This window comes from Xenopus laevis, chromosome 6S (genome assembly GCF_017654675.1).
Source record: "Xenopus laevis strain J_2021 chromosome 6S, Xenopus_laevis_v10.1, whole genome shotgun sequence".
Classification (NCBI taxonomy): Eukaryota; Metazoa; Chordata; class Amphibia; order Anura; family Pipidae; genus Xenopus; species Xenopus laevis.
In genome coordinates this window covers 117,383,479-117,399,459 of record NC_054382.1, presented here as the reverse complement: position 1 = coordinate 117,399,459, position 15,981 = coordinate 117,383,479, and the positions used below count along the sequence as shown (strand labels likewise).

The following is a 15,981-nucleotide window of genomic DNA, read 5'->3' as shown; positions in this document are numbered from 1 at the left end:
ACTTCAGGGTTTTGCACGAAACCCAGCGCACATCAAAAAATCATTGGGACTTCTCCCGTTGACTTATATGCAGCCTCGACAGGTCTGAGATGCCAGATTTTCAAATTCAGACTTTTCCATCCTCTGGGTTTAATAAATTCTGAAAAATTCATGATTTTTTAAAAGTCTGAAAAAAATATCACGAATTTTTCGTGATTTTTGCATTCAGAGTTTAGTAAATAAGCCCCATAGTGTCAATGGCATTAGTTCACTGCTGCCACTCATCTAATTGTTTATGGCTGTTTTACAGTGTTATGTAAACTATTTTATGCCAGGTAATCTCTGGGTATGAAATGGTTACGTTTATACACTTCTTCCATTGTATGACTCAAGTCTAGAGTTTGGAACACTATAAAACAAACAACGTTCTGGGGGTTTATTATCCTTAAGGGTCAGGACACACGATCAGATTCAGGGACATTAGTCGCCCGCGACAAATCTCCTCTTCTTCGGGGCGACTAATCTCCCCGAACTGTCTCCAGTCGGCTAGAATGTAAATCGCCAGCGGATGGCACTCGGAGAGCTTAGTTTTTCGGAAAACGAAGCACTCCGAGTGGCAACCCGCAGGCGATTCACATTCTAGCCGGCGGGAGGCAGTTCGGAATCAGTCTCAGTGAGACTTGAATTTTACAATTGAGTGCTGTTCTTAGATCTTCCAGGGAGCTGGAACTTGCAGTACAGCAGTAAAGAGTGACTGAAGTTTATCAGAGCACAAGTCACATGACTGGGGGGCAGCTGGGAAACTGACAATATGTCTAGCCCCATGTCAGATTTAAATATTGAACAACATCTTTCTGCTCTTTTGAAAAATGGATTTCAGTGCAGAATTCTGCTGGAGCAGCACTATTAACTGATGTGTTTTGAAAAGAACATGTTTTCCCATGACAGTATCCCTTTAAGCTAACCATACACAGTGCGGATCTCTCCCCGATCTGCCCACATTGAGATGGGCGATATTGTGCTGATCCGATCGTAGGCCCTAGGGCCCAGCGATAGAATCATAATGATGCCAATACGGGCGGTTGGATCAAGAGACCGCATCTATAAACAGATGCGGCAGCGTTCCAACGGGATTTTTAACCCTGCCCAATCGACATCTGCCCGACTTTCATACAGATATTGAATGGGGAAGCCCGTTTGAGGGCCCCACACACCTCAGATAAGGAGGCTTCTATTGGCCCGTGTATGGCCACCTTAACAGTGGTGCTGTTTTTAATGTAAAAATGCCTCAGTTGCAATAAATACTAGGACCAGATTACAATGAGAGAGTTCAACAAGTCCATGAAATCCTTAGTAGTATATTAAATATAGCTCAATAAACCAGATGTTCACTAGTTTCAAGCGGTTTTATGTCATAAATGAGTAATTTGTGCGAAAATGAGCGCCGTTCTATGGATAATCAGGGTTGAAACCTACCCATGCTATATAATATAATAAAAGTATAATTTTAAGACTATTGAGTTAAAGTATGCTAAATCAATCTGTGAACTATCCAGTAAATATACAGCTCAGACTCATAATATTGGAAAACTGGCCGTTTACAACATACTTTTACACACAGATTCCACATACTGTTTTATTACTGCCCCACTTTTTTAAAGATTAAATGGAGAAAGGAACATTTATACAGAATAAAACATTTAAATGAAATATTATAAAGATAATGACATATCATTTTGGCCACGCAATCTTGTTGGGGTGTGTGTAGTTCCAGTAAGAAAAATGTTAATAAAATAAGTCCATTTGGGATACCTAAAATATGAGTATATGGCCAGTTTGCATCACTAGAGGCTTGGCCATCCTACTTTTTCATATTCAAAACTTGTTTATTGAAATAAAATTGTCGACATAGTTGCATAAAAGCATTTGTTACATATATCACATTGCATCAATAAACAATATTTCAATAAATGCATTAATTCTCGACGTTATACAACACTTCAAGATAAAGAAATAAAATACTAGAAAAAGAAAAAATAAACAAATAAAAAAAAAAAAAAATAAGTAGGCCATCCTACTTTTATTCCGAAAGCTCTAATTGGCTATTTATGAAGGTATCATGGCTCCAGTTGGTAAAGAGTTTCCCCATTCTTGCTCCTGCCACAGTAAATAATGACTGGCTTGATAGATAATGACATGAGCGGTGTTAAGGGCAGAGGAAGGACTGACAAAACATTTACCAAGGAGAGAAGAAATGTAACAGAGAGGGTAAAACATTCTGAAGCCAAGTCTTGTTGTTTTGAGATTTTCCCTTTGCCATATACAAGAATATCAAGTGAATTAAATAACACGTGCACTGGGGGGACCTTTTGAGTTATATTTTAAATAAAGTGCCATACTGCGCAAGGGAAAATGAATTCAGGAGGAGGTTAACCATGCTGCTATTGCCAGGATTCGTAGATAAATTGGTTAAGGGCAGGTAACCCTCCAAACCAGTCTTTCTACTGTTGTGTTTGCATAACTTGGAAACTACTTTCCGTGGTTAGTAAAGAATGTTAAACCCCAGGCAGAAACTGCAGCCTCAGCATAGACAGGGCCACAACAGACTCCTACCTGACCCCTAGTCAACTGAACCTGATTTACTTTACACATAAAGAATATAAAATAGTCTGTTTGTACAAATAAAATTTCCATTTTCCAACTGTCCTAGACTAGACTGTAAGCTGCAGAAATCAGACCCCACTTACAGCCATCTGTATTTGATTCCCAGTATGTCATCAGTTCAAAACTTACCAATGTCCAGAACCCGCTGCTTTGCTGTGTGCTGTCGCGAGTGCCAGTATTTCCAGTATTTTAATTGTTCGTCGCGGTTTTTATCCTCGCTGAACACAACCATAATTACACTCTGCAGTTTAAAAAAATATATACTGTAAATATATTAAATACTGTACACGGGTGTGTGTGTGTGTGAAATTAATGTACTAATGCATTTGGCAGAAAATTATTGTACTGTGCTGCCATGTTTTGTTTTCAAGCATACTGAACATTATGCCAAAACATTTCATTTGAGTGGAGTGCAGGCATTTGTAAGAGCTAAACTTGCTGCACAAAATCTTGGCTTGGTCATAATGGGAGCAATGAGGGTGATGAGAAAGCCAAAGGAGGGAGAAACTTGTTGTGGACTTCCAATTGTCATCCTAGATTTTATTATTTTCCTCCCACAGTTAAGGTGCCAACTACCCTGGCTAATCAGTGGCCCCCTCTCCTCTAACAGACTCGTTCATGTCCCTACAATAGTTCAGCTAAGCTCTCATTCCACATCTGTTTCAGCCGATGGATCCTTCCCCCATTGCTTTCTCGCTTGCTCTGAAATCACCTGCTCAACCGTTTTTTCCATAGTAATCACCTTGTGGAGTTCTTGCCTTCTTACATTGTCCCTCCCCCCCTGTCTTTCACATAGTGCCCTGAAAACAAATCACATGTTGGTTCTTAAGCTGGTCATAGACGTGCAGATTTACCTTCATATCGGACAAACGATCGTTCAATGCCACCTCCCGACCTGCCACTAACCATTCAGATTAAATAAAGTAGTAAAAGAACAGATCAGACGATGTTCTGCCCCTGCCAGCAATCGTAGGAAAGTTACGTCCAACAAAAGCTGGTGACAGTCTCCTACTGATATCGTCAGATCGGTAATACATGCAGAGATATTATCGGTAGCCCACAGAAATTTTCTAACCTGAACGACCGATCGCCATCTCACGAAAAATGTCAGGAAACTGACAATCATAACTCTAGCTTTTCTAGGCTGCTATCTGCCCTCCCCAAAGGCCCCTGTCCCTGACATTTATCTGGGATACTTCTACCACAAAACAAGCTTCCTCTTTTGCTCAAGGTCTTCCTGTTTTAGATACAAAGAGCAATAAAAAAACAGTGCACTCAAAAAGTAAAGTGAAAGGGGATTTAATTAGGTCATAAAAGGGCTCCCTGTGCAGTTCAAAGTTTCAGCCTATAAAACATTATTTGAAGAAGTTGTCCCTTATTATAAAAGAAGGCTGAACTGTTGTTATGACAGAAAGTATTTTATTTTCTGTGGAAACTGAATTATGATGTGGCCTCATGGTGTATTCTGACCCTTCATGACATTTATTTGGCTGCTCAATAGCATGAGTCATGAGGAGCAGCTTTTAAAAAACACACCACCCCACATTGAATCCTGTTATCTTCCTGAAATGATATAGGCCCACTGGAGATATGACTGGAGAAGACTCTCTGCAATAAAGCATAGCCCAAAGAGACATCACTAGCTAAACCCGCTGAAGGTCAAGCCAAGATGTGTAGCTCAGCCTACCCTAGAAATGCTAGATGTTCTAATAAATCTAATCCCCATTTATCGAAACCGTAAATAATATTTTATTGAATAAAATAAAACAAATAAAATATGTACAATGTGCTATAATATTCATCAATATCAAAAGTTTCAGAGTTTCTGTTGACACAATGTAGCCAACAGAAGGCCACCGATTCTCTATATTTTAGGCATAAAAAAGAATATGAAATTAACGCCAATGCATCTCCCTGAGACACAAGCAGACTAATGAATCGAAGTGGGGCTACATATAGAATCTTGTGATGACCCAAAAAGTACTAGTGATGTTCATCATATATTTTTCTGTACAACAAGTTAACCACTAAGAAGATGTTTCTGTGCTTCATCCCACTCTTCTTCCCATCAGTTTTTCCATCAACAGCACCCCACCCACCTCTCCTAAATTCCAAGCCTCTAACCGTTCCTGTATATACCTGTACTAACCTGCCACTGCACTGGCACCCGTTTTATGAGAAAAATCTACAGCCACTCCTATCTAAAAAGCACATTTCCTTGAATTCCTTCCTGATCTAACGTTCCTCTGTAGGCCATTACTTTGTGAAGAAATAAAAGGAGTTCTCTTACACTGGTATATGGTATATGTACTGCTCTTACTATCTTGTACAGATACTGATAGCAGGGTCAGAATATGCTGGAACGTTATGTTAAAATATATATACTTTACAAATATAGCTCACACTCAACCCTTTGCAGTGTTCATCATTGTCAAAATCTGTGGCACCCTGGGACTTTTGAACAGAACTTTGTTAAGTACAGATTGTTAAAGGGATACTGTCATGGAAAAAAAAAAAAATTCTAAATGATTCAGTTAATAGCGCTGCTCCAGCAGAATTCTGCACTGAAATCCATTTCTCAAAAGAGCAAACAGATTTTTTTATATTCAATTTTGAAATCTGACATGGGGCTAGACATTTTGTCAATTACCCAGCTGCCCCTGGTGATGTGATTTGTGCCTGCACTTCAGGAGAGAAATGCTTTCTGGCAGGCTGCTGTATTTCCTTCTCAATGTAACAATGTGTCTCAGTGAGACATGGGTTTTTACTATTGAGTGTTGTTCTTAGATCTACCAGGCAGCTCTTATCTTGTGTTAGGGAGCTGCTATCTGGTTACCTTCCCATTGTTCTTTTATTTGGCTGCTGGGGGGGAAAGGGAGGGGTGATAATCACTCCAACTTGCAGTACAGCAGTAAAGAGTGATTGAAGTTTATCAGAGCACAAGTCACATGACATGGGGCAGCTGGGAAATTAACAAAATGTCTAGCCCCATGTCAGATTTCAAAATTGAATATAAAAAAATGTGTTTGCTCTTTTGAGAAATGGATTTCAGTGCAGAATTCTGCTGGAGCAGCACTATTAACTGATTCATTTTGAAAAAATTTTTTTTTCCCATGACAGTATCCCTTTAAAGTTTCACTATAGTCATTCCCTCATTCTCTTTTAATTTTAAGAAAATATATTAATAAAATATGGAACTCCCAAGCAACAGCATTAAGGGCTAATGGCAAACTACTGTATATGGGCAGACTTCTTCCAATGAATTTAAATTGGTGATGTACTATTTGTGCCAACACTGGTTCCATCACTGATGACATATTAATATGGATATGCTTAATATTAATATACTTATCAAAGACTTTGTATTCTAGAAAAATCTGCCATTACATTTCCAAAGGATTTTTTTTTTTCAAAAGGAAAGAGCAGTAGCTGCAGGTAGCAAAGGATGATTTGATCACATTAATTCTCCTAGTGGAGTGGGAAAGGCAAACTGTGCTGCGAGTCCAAGCCCTAAAGATGTCCAACCTCTTGAACTTCAGCGGAAATTGAACTCCCGAATTCTTTTAGAGATGAAAGGTGGTGGAGGACATTGGAATTTGTAGGTCAACAGTAAATACATGGCTGCAAGTTTGAAATGCCTACTTTACAAAAAAACTGAGTGCCTTTAAGTAATGTTAAAAAGCTTTGTGCAACTGTATTTCATACCCTGACTTTGCTGATGGGATGTCGGAAACACTTGTTGGCTCCAGTTTCGCTCAGGGTGACGGCATAAAATTGTCCTTTGTTTAAATAGGTCAAAGGCCCCTCTCCTTGTTTCTGGCGTAGAGACTTTGTCGCTTCTAGTGTATACTGAAAGGTGCTGCTGTAGCCAATTCAATAGACAATACACATATTAATCATTTACTGACTGTATGTCAGGCATATCTTGTAAACTATTAAAGAGTAACTAAGACAAGTATATATATTGATATTCTCTGAGATATGGCCCTTGAACCTGAATGCAGAATGATCCAAGAACCAGAAAATGATTAGGAAGATCATATGTTTTGCCCATACATAGGCCAATACTTTGCCAACAGAGGAGATATGGTTTTCTCATGGATAATTGAAATGATGTGGATGCCACACACATTTGGACCAAGAAAAGGGACACCTAGAAGTTTGTGGGGCCAACAGCAAAATATTTTTAGGGCTTTCCAAAACTGATAATTATCTGTTTTAAAAAGATATACTGGTCTCAGTAGGGGCTCCCCAGCAGCTGTTTGGTCTGGTACATTTACTGTAATAATAATTGTAAATATAATGTAAAGATTTCTAATAAGAAAAAAAAGTCTAATTTCTAATTAGAAAAACTGCTCTGGAATGGGGTGTAGAAAGCTAAGACCCAAGCCTACCTTGCAGTTCGTTCATACAGAAATTCATCTGTCCCTACGGAAGGAGTGCGGTATTTCTGAAAAGACACAAATATTACATAAAGCTATAAAAATATAAGAAAATATTAAATTGTCACTCTTTCCAGACCTTACCCTAACTCACAGAGAAGTGTCTTGAGAAAGGCCCCAGTTCACTCCATAATGAAGATGGAAGTGTACTTCCACCTGCCGTTTGATAAGCTTTAGAAAACTAAAGATATCGTGCAGATTCATGAATTTACTTTTCTCTAAAGATTTGCAAATGTGTATTCATTTTCTATCTCTATGTGACAGTTTTATAGCCTTGCAATGTAATTTTTCTTACCGCACACCCAATCTCACTGATCCTGCAGAGGTGGTGCGTTCTTCCGTCGACCCGGCAAGGTCCCCTAGCAACGTGAATGTTGATAAAAGGATCCGCACACACTTCTTTCTTTTGCAGTGGGGGGTCACCCCTTCACTTTATTTGTTTATTCACCACACCATCAACGTTTCGGGGGGAACACCCTCCCTTCATCAGGATCATCAGATCCTGATGAAGGGAGGGTGTTCCCCCCCGAAACGTTGATGGTGTGGTGAATAAACAAATAAAGTGAAGGGGTGACCCCCCACTGCAAAAGAAAGAAGTGTGTGCGGATCCTTTTATCAACATTCAAGTTTTATAGCCTTGGCTTCCAGTTTCAGGCCTATGGTGGTCGACATGGCACTTGCAACAGTTTTTTTCCTGTCTGGTATCACTTTCCAGTATGGGAAACTATCTGCCAATGCCAGACTCTGGTAGGTTGAGATAGGCACAGCCCTGGATCAATTGCTTCCCAGCCTAAACAGATATAGAATATGGAATAACCTATGCCCTTAAACTGCTTAAAAACCTTTCTGGGACTATTCTTACCTTGTCTTCACCCAGCAGCCTGATGCTCTGGCATCCCTTGCGCCATTGCTTCAGTTGGGCAAAGACTTAACAGGCTAGAGACACTTTATCGGGGGACTGTAATAAAAGTCGGTAACAGAAAAACTATTCACAATGCGAAAAGTTATGCCTTTGCACGAACAAATTTTGCTTTGCGCAAATTTAATATAGCTTTTGCTATAACTGTTCAGCGACCACTTCCAGCAGTGGAAGAACATTTGTGAATTTTATAGTTTGCGCCAATGCACAGTCACTGCAATAAAAAAGTCGTTATGTTTGCACCAAAAGATTGAGACACCTTCAAGCACTTCTTAAGAGTGCGCAATTAAAATTCGAAATTAAGATTTGCAATGTAATTACAGTTTAAAGAACAATATTACATTGCGAGATGTGGATTTTTATTCTTATTAGTGCAAAATGTTTTGCTCTTTGCGACTTTTATTACATTCCCCCCGTATGTGTCCAGTCTATCAAGACTTTGCCCCTCCCTCTAGCACAATGTTATGGCTACAGCAGACATGAAATTTTATGAAAAAAACAATGCTAATGACATGCAATTTTTCGGCTGCTACCAAATTTACTATACACTGTGAGCCTCATTCATATTAAGGGCATTAGAATGGGCACTGACCTCTGTAGCTTCTTTAAAGCTTTCATTGTAAGTGCTGTCCGGAGTGCTACGCTGGTCATCCTTGAGGTAGTCTGAATGAGTAGTAATACTATGTACTCCAAAATGAGTCTGCTCAAAGATGACCCCTCGGGGTTCTTCTCCATCACTTCTATAAGGCACTGAAGGGGCCATAAACACTGGTGTAAACTCCTCTGCTTTGACTACGGTTACCCCCGATGCAGGAACAGGCTGGGGGCTTTCAGAAAGGCTGTTGGTGTATTTCTCTTTGTTGCCATTCTCAACGGCATCACTGTTCAGCGACAGGTTGACAGGAACAGTTTTCAAAACCTGCACGCGATTATCCCCTGTGCTCAAGTTGTTTGGGGTTTCATTGGCTGGAAGGCAATTTCTGTTCAATTACAAGGAAATTAGAATTAGTGTTGAGCAGCTGCAGTCTGGGGGAAACTGGTACAGGGATTTGTTTAATAATGTCTACATTATGAACACGTCATAATTTGGGATAAAGTTTAATAAGTCTCAAACCAATTAAAGGAGAGCCAGACATTATGTTTTGTGCTTCTGTACCAGCCCAAGGCAATCACAGCCCCTTAGCAGTATAGATCTGTGTCTCCAAAGATGCCCCAGTAGCTCCCCATCTTCTTTTCTGCTGATTCACTGCACATGCTCTGTGCTGCTGTCACTTACTGAGCTTAGGGACCCACTCACAATATACAGTACACATAGAATACAAATGTCACAATATAAGGCTGATTAGTAATTAATACAGATAATTACAACATGGCAGCATAGAAACCAGTGCAATTAGCATCAGAATTTAATAATCAGCCCTGTAGCATCATCTTATATTACAGACCAACCTCATTTTCTGCTGGATAATTAGTGACGAGCCCTAAGTTTAGCTTCTCAACAGCTGCTCAGAGCCCACTGAGCATGTGAGTGTCACAGACACTTTCCAAGATGGGGACCCCCTGTGACAAGTTTGAAGTCCTGGATCATTGCTGCTATTGACAAGCTGAAACTTCAGGCTGGTGCAATAAGTTCAGTATATAAAATATGGCATTTTAAATCATATTCATTTTTAGGGTTTAGTCCTCCTTAAACTGTGAAAAACCTTAGACCATAGCTGGTCATACATTGTAACTTTTGCTGATTTCAACCATCCTGGTGTATATGGCCAGTCATTTGAACATTCTGACAATTCTACAATTCCAGTGGATTGAAGATTACCAACTGTGATGGAAAAATTCCATCCATCTCTGTGGCACCCTTAAATTTTAAGGGTGCTTGAACAGTACAATACAAAGCTGGCCATTCATGTGTATGGACCCTCATTCAGTATCTGTCCCTCTGGTGGTTTGATACCATGTGGGTTGGGTCCATGTATGGCCACCATCACTGTAGTAGCGGGGAGTGCTCCTCTGTATATTTATATCTCTGTAGGTACACACTATACCAATCATTAGATACACAAATAAAATTGAAGGAGATCTACCATGTGCTGTTTGTGTTTTTTCTATAACATCAGCATTTACAGAAATATAAAAATATTAAGGAGGGATCCTATGTAATGAGCATGCATGATTAAAATGCATCTGTATTAATGAGGTCTGGTGGTCATACTATCCCTTTAAATGTCTTCTTTAGTTGAAGCTTTCCCTTTAACTGTACAGATGTTCTATCACTGGCCCTTTATCTATGAATCTGTGAATGGAGCAGCTTTGAGGTGTTTTATGAGTCTCCTTATCATAAGCACAGGACAATATGAAGGCATAAATGGTAACTGCCGTATCTGTAGCAAGTGAAATCTCCAAACCCTAAACAGGATATTTACGAAAGTGCCATGGGCTGTAAATAGAGCGTCAGATAGGGAAATAAATGGGGCAATGTGTCGCTTATTTATAGCTCCATGGCCCTGCCCTTCCTAAACATGTAGAGATAGTGCTAAAGTGTCAGAAGAGGGAAAAAAAGTTACTGTTTCTTCATTCTTTTATGGATTCATTTTTTTGCATTCTAATAAATGTAAATGAATGATGGTGGCTGATAATACAGGTGGCATAAGCTGAAGCAGGAATAACCCTAGACTGTATAGAGTGAGACCATACAACAACCCCACCCCACTGTGCTGCCTGTGCTTACAACACTTCATATATACACTAGACAAGCAAGTACATGGTGGCATCACTTCTGTAATCCAGTGGTTTCTTGCAGGTCGTTATTTGCAAAGGAAGTAAAAAAGAAAAAGCAGTCCTTTGTGTGGAGAATGGCTTTTTAAGAGCTTTTTTTAAGTTCAAACAAATGTCTTTTATTTAATAAACATGCTGCAAACTATAAGGGGTTAGAGGAAAAATACAAGTGGCATGTCTCCTAATATGCACCATATAGATATATACAGTTAGGTCCATAAATCTTTGGACAGAGACAACTTTTTTCTAATTTTCATTCTGTACATTACCACAATGCATTTAAAATGAAACAACTTTCAGCTTTAATTAAGTGGGTTGAACAAAAAGATTGCATAAAAATGTGAGGAACTAAAGCCTTTTTTCAGGAGCTCAAAAGTAATTGGACCATTGACTCAAAGGCTATTTCATGGGCAGGTGTGGGCAATTCCTTCATTATCAATGAAGCAGATAAAAGCCCTGGAGTTGAATTGGGGGGGGGGCTTGTATATGGAAGATTTTGCTGTGAATAGACAACATGAGGTCAAGGACCTCTCCATGCAGGTGAAAAAAGCCATTCTGAAGCTGCAAAACAGAAAAAAACCATCCGAGAAATTGCTACAATATTAGGAGTGGCAAAATCTACAGTTTGGTACATCCTGAGAAAGAAAGAAATCACTGGTGAACTCAGCAATGCAAAAAGACCTGGACGTCCATGGAAGAAAACAGTGGGGGATGATCTCAGAATAATTTCCATGGTGAAGAGAAACCCATTCACAGCCAAACAAGTTGACAGCACTCTCCAGGAGGTAGAGTATCCATATCCAAGTCTACCATAGAGAGAAGACTGCATGAAATACAGAGGGTGTGCATAAGCATCAAGAATAGAAAGTAGTGATGGGCGAATTTGCGCCGTTTCGCTTCGCCGAAAAATTCGAATTTTCGCGGGAGTTTCGCGAATTTATTCGCTGGCGGCGAATCGCGCAAATTCGCCGCGAATTCGCGCCTGGCGAATAAATTCGCCCATCACTAATAGAAAGGCTAGATTGGACTTTGCTAAAAAAAAAAAAATCTAAAAAAAGCCAGCACAGTTTTGGAAAAACATTCTTTGGACAGATGAAACCAAGATCAACCTCTACCAGAATGATGGCAAGAAAAAATTATGGAGACCAGGTCTGGACTGGAAGTCAAAATAGGCCCTGCCATTCCAAGTACAGAGAGGCCCAATCTGCTCCCGACCAGCCCACTAAATAGTGACTTTCTATAGCATCTTATGGCAGCCCCTCTGGCATTTGCCAGAACCCATAGATTACCAGTCCGGGCCTGATGGAGACGTCGTGGAACAACTCATGACCCAAAGCATAGCACATGATGTATAAAACATTTGGGAGGCAGCTGTTCAGAGACACGGTCTGCTCAAATCCAGCTAAATGCAGTCACATCGATTGGGAGGCGTTTCATAATGACCCAAAACATACAGCCAAAGCAATCCAAGAGTTAATTAAAGCAAAGAAGTGGAATATTCTTGAATGGCCAAGTCAGTCACGTGATCTGAAACCAATTGAGCTGCATTTCACTTGTTGAAGACTAAACTTCAGACAGAAAGGCCCACAAACAAACAGCAAGTGAAAGCGGCTGCAGTAAAGGCCTGGCAGAGCATTAAAAAGGAGGAAACCCAGAATCTGGTGATGTCCATGAGTTCAAGACTTCAGCCTGTCATTGCCAGCAAAGGGGTTTCAACCAAGTATTAGAAATGAACATTTTATTTTCAGTTTTTTAATTTGTCTAATTACTTTTGAGCCCCTGAAATTTTTATGCAATCTTATTCAACCCACTGAATTAAAGCTAAAAGCCTGCAGTTCAACTGCATCCGAGTTGTTTCATTTAAAATTCATTGTGGTCATGTACAGAACCAAAATTAGAAAAAAAAGTTGTCTCTGTCCAAAGATTTATGAACCTAACTGTATATACCAACCATTTATTGAAATGAGAGAGCAGCTTATTCCTGCTATGCCTATCCCATTAACAAGCATGTAATGAAGTGACCACTTACAATTGGTTATAACTAGTCTTTACCTTTTATCTTGATCTTCATGGCCTTCACTTATTTTATTTAAAGATAACAGCCTTTTCTCTCTTGGGACCTGAGAAAGGCAAAAGGATTTGGTAAACATTGATGGATAGTCATTATATAGATTCTGTAAAAAGTATTTTAAAGAATCCCTTGAAGTCCTCAATAATCATTACATAAGGCTAAGCTTAACAACCAAACAGGAATTATATTTTCTATTGTATTTTCTTCCCTTGAAAGTCAGCTCTTCAGCTTAAAAGTGCCATCATTGCTCCTGTATGGAAGCATGGAGTATTACATGGGAAAGTGGATTCTACATCTCAGCCAGCAGATTATGTCAGCAACTGTCAGAAACTTCCAAAAGGGGCACGATGACAGCAGGAAAGAGGGGCAATAGGGAGAGTTAAATTAGCCGCTGCTTGAGCAATGTTTTGCACATCTAACTTTTCAGACACTTGGGGGGTTATTTATTAAAGTCCAAATACCTTGAAAATACTTACAAATACTTGAAAAATCCGAGGTTTTTTCACCATTAGAAAAAGTAGGAAAAAAAACCTTGAATTTTTCGTGACTGATTATACCCCGAGGCTGCTAAAAGTCCTAATCTGAAAATACTACATCTCTAAGCTGTCGGGGTCCAGTAGAAGTCAATGGCAAAGGTTCCATTTCAAATTTGAAGATGTCATGGTCTGCGGTGAGTTTTGACCAAAAATCTGAAAAAAAATCGGGGGTTTCGAGCGGTTTCACAAAAAATGAGAGCGTTTCAGGGGGAAGCAAAAAACTGAATTTTTGGATTTTTTTTCCTGAACCAAATTTATCGAGTATTTTCAATGACAAATAAGGTCAAATCATGGACTCTAATTTGGTCTGATTTTTTTACTTAAAAAATCAGATTTTGATAAATAACCCCCTTGGTCAAATGATGGAGAGTCAAGGTGGTTGTACATGGGACAATCTTTGGGCTCTACGGCCAAGCGTCCAGCAGCCCTAACAGATATTGTGGTGGGGCCACATGGCACTGCACCAAAGAGGTTGAATAACATTTGAAAATCAATTGTATAAATAATTGAAAAGGCCTCTAACCTTGTAATAATCATACAATAGTCCAATGGCTGCAGCACTCTCCTCATCCCCATTTATACTCATCATTGCCTTGGTTGCGGCTGTCAGGGGATTTTCCAGGTAGGATTTCCAGGCCTCATCTTCACTGGTGTAGGCACGGCGACTATTGAACACAGCGTCATTTGGAACCAACACCACAAGCCGTTTACTAATGAAAGGGGGAAAAATCCATCAAAAACAAATAATGTTTGCTTTTATTTACAAAAGGCCAACAAAGTACTCTTCATCACACAAAATTAAAATGTATATACAGTGACCATGGATTAAAATAAGCACTGTGAATGGAAGCTACCCAGATACAGGGATTTGGGAAGGGGTAAAAGACAGGGCTGATAAGAGGAAAAAAGATTAAAGCAGGGGTAGAGAAGTAATGTAGAGAACATCATGTACATGTGGCATCACACAAAATCTGCCTGTGTGTATCCAGCTGTAGGGACCATATATAATATATTTACTGTTTATACTGTTTGTAAGTTCAGTGTTTACTTTGCCTCAGCTAAGTGTGCTTATTGCTTCTACTGTCAAAGTCTCATTCACATGCGCAAGTCCAAGTGTAAATCACTGAATCAGAAGCTCATTTGCTAAAAGAAAAACCCTATTAACTTGAACTCATACATTATTTATACCGAGCACCAATGTGTCAGCCTGAACTGCAAAATGAATGTAAAGCTGGCCACAGACGCAAAGATCCGATCGTACGAATCAATGTACGAACTGACTTTCCCCATCTCCCGACCTGCCACTAACCATTCAGATCAAAGTCTTACCATTCCGACCAAATAAAGTATCAGCCGATGTTCTGCCCCTGACAGCAATCGTACGATAGACAAAGCTGGTGACAGTCTCCCACTGAAAATCGTACGATCGGCAATACACGCAGAGATATTATCGGCAGCCGACAAATTTTCTAACCTGTCCGATCGACCAAACGACCGATCTCCGCCGGACGAAAAATGTCATGACTCTCCACACACATTCCGAAAATCGTACGAATCCTCAATTCGTACGATAAGATCTTTGCGTCTATGGCCAGCTTAATTGTGCAGAAGGCGCAATGTACAGAACCCATCTTAGGTTTGTAAACGAGTCTTTCCTTCCCACCAGCCACAGGCATTCAAGCAGCAATTTAATAATGTTAATAAACGGCTCAGATGAAGGGTATTTGTCCTATGGATAAGTGGCTCTGATCCTGAGTGTTTATCTAGAATTGTTGTTTTTGTGTCAGCAGAAGTATCTCTGATTTATAAAGTTTATATTATATAACTGCCGACTTACGATTTTTATTATATTTGAACAGACTGAATATCAGAAGAACTGCCAATGAACCCTTAAATGAATCCCATGACCTCACGAGGCTGTCCATTAATATCAACGTAACAGTTATAAAGGGATCTCTAAACTTTTTTTTCCGGTAGCTTTATTATTACGGCTACATTAATGCCCATATTGTTGTGTTCTTGGAACGGACATGCGTCAGTGACAAGTGAATGGGAGCATTCAACCATCAAAATGGATTACTAATTATAGCCCCTGCTGGTTTAAATGCAAAAATCGAAATCTAAAATAAAGTTTATTCACAACATTTAAAAAGAGGCACAGCAGGCATTGCAAGGCTCAACAGAGACAATCTAGATTAGTGTTGCCCTATTTGTGGTCTTTGTTAAAGTAGAAGGCCAACTATAAGCCATCAGTCAATGTTGCAATAACTAGTCATACACAGGCAGAGGTTGCAAGGTGAATGTATATTTGTACACCCAAGTGGGCCCTAGTCAAATAATTATCAAATTGTTGGAATATGCCATTATGTTCGAAGTAGACCAAATCCATAGCCTGATGTGTTCCTCATCTTTACAGCCGATATCTGACCATGCCCCAATCAGAAATGCCTCTGTTTTGGTTCCACACACAGGTCAATATGCAAATAGCTTGGTTAGGAGTCAGCAAGTCTCCCACCTCCAATGTTGACCTTTCTGTAGCTGTGCCTTGGGGCTCTGTTCTGGGGCCTCAACTTTTTTTGTCTCTACCCACAATCC

General features: G+C 39.7%; 1 protein-coding gene across 3 annotated transcripts in view; it reads right to left on the bottom strand.

Moving 5' to 3' along the window:
* grhl2.S (grainyhead like transcription factor 2 S homeolog) overlaps positions 1 to 15,981 on the bottom strand; it is a 58,104-nt gene that overhangs the window by 26,851 nt on the left and 15,272 nt on the right. For 2 of the 3 annotated variants that reach the window (XM_018223887.2, XM_018223888.2), the window contains exons 2-7: positions 13,910 to 14,096; positions 12,832 to 12,899; positions 8,597 to 8,984; positions 7,038 to 7,093; positions 6,349 to 6,505; positions 2,773 to 2,884 (exon numbers count right to left, since the gene is read on the bottom strand). In XM_018223887.2, coding sequence (XP_018079376.1) covers positions 2,773 to 2,884; positions 6,349 to 6,505; positions 7,038 to 7,093; positions 8,597 to 8,984; positions 12,832 to 12,899; positions 13,910 to 14,096 — 968 coding nt within the window. The remainder of the gene's footprint in view (positions 1 to 2,772; positions 2,885 to 6,348; positions 6,506 to 7,037; positions 7,094 to 8,596; positions 8,985 to 12,831; positions 12,900 to 13,909; positions 14,097 to 15,981) is intronic. The other variant, XM_018223889.2, reaches the window with a different exon arrangement.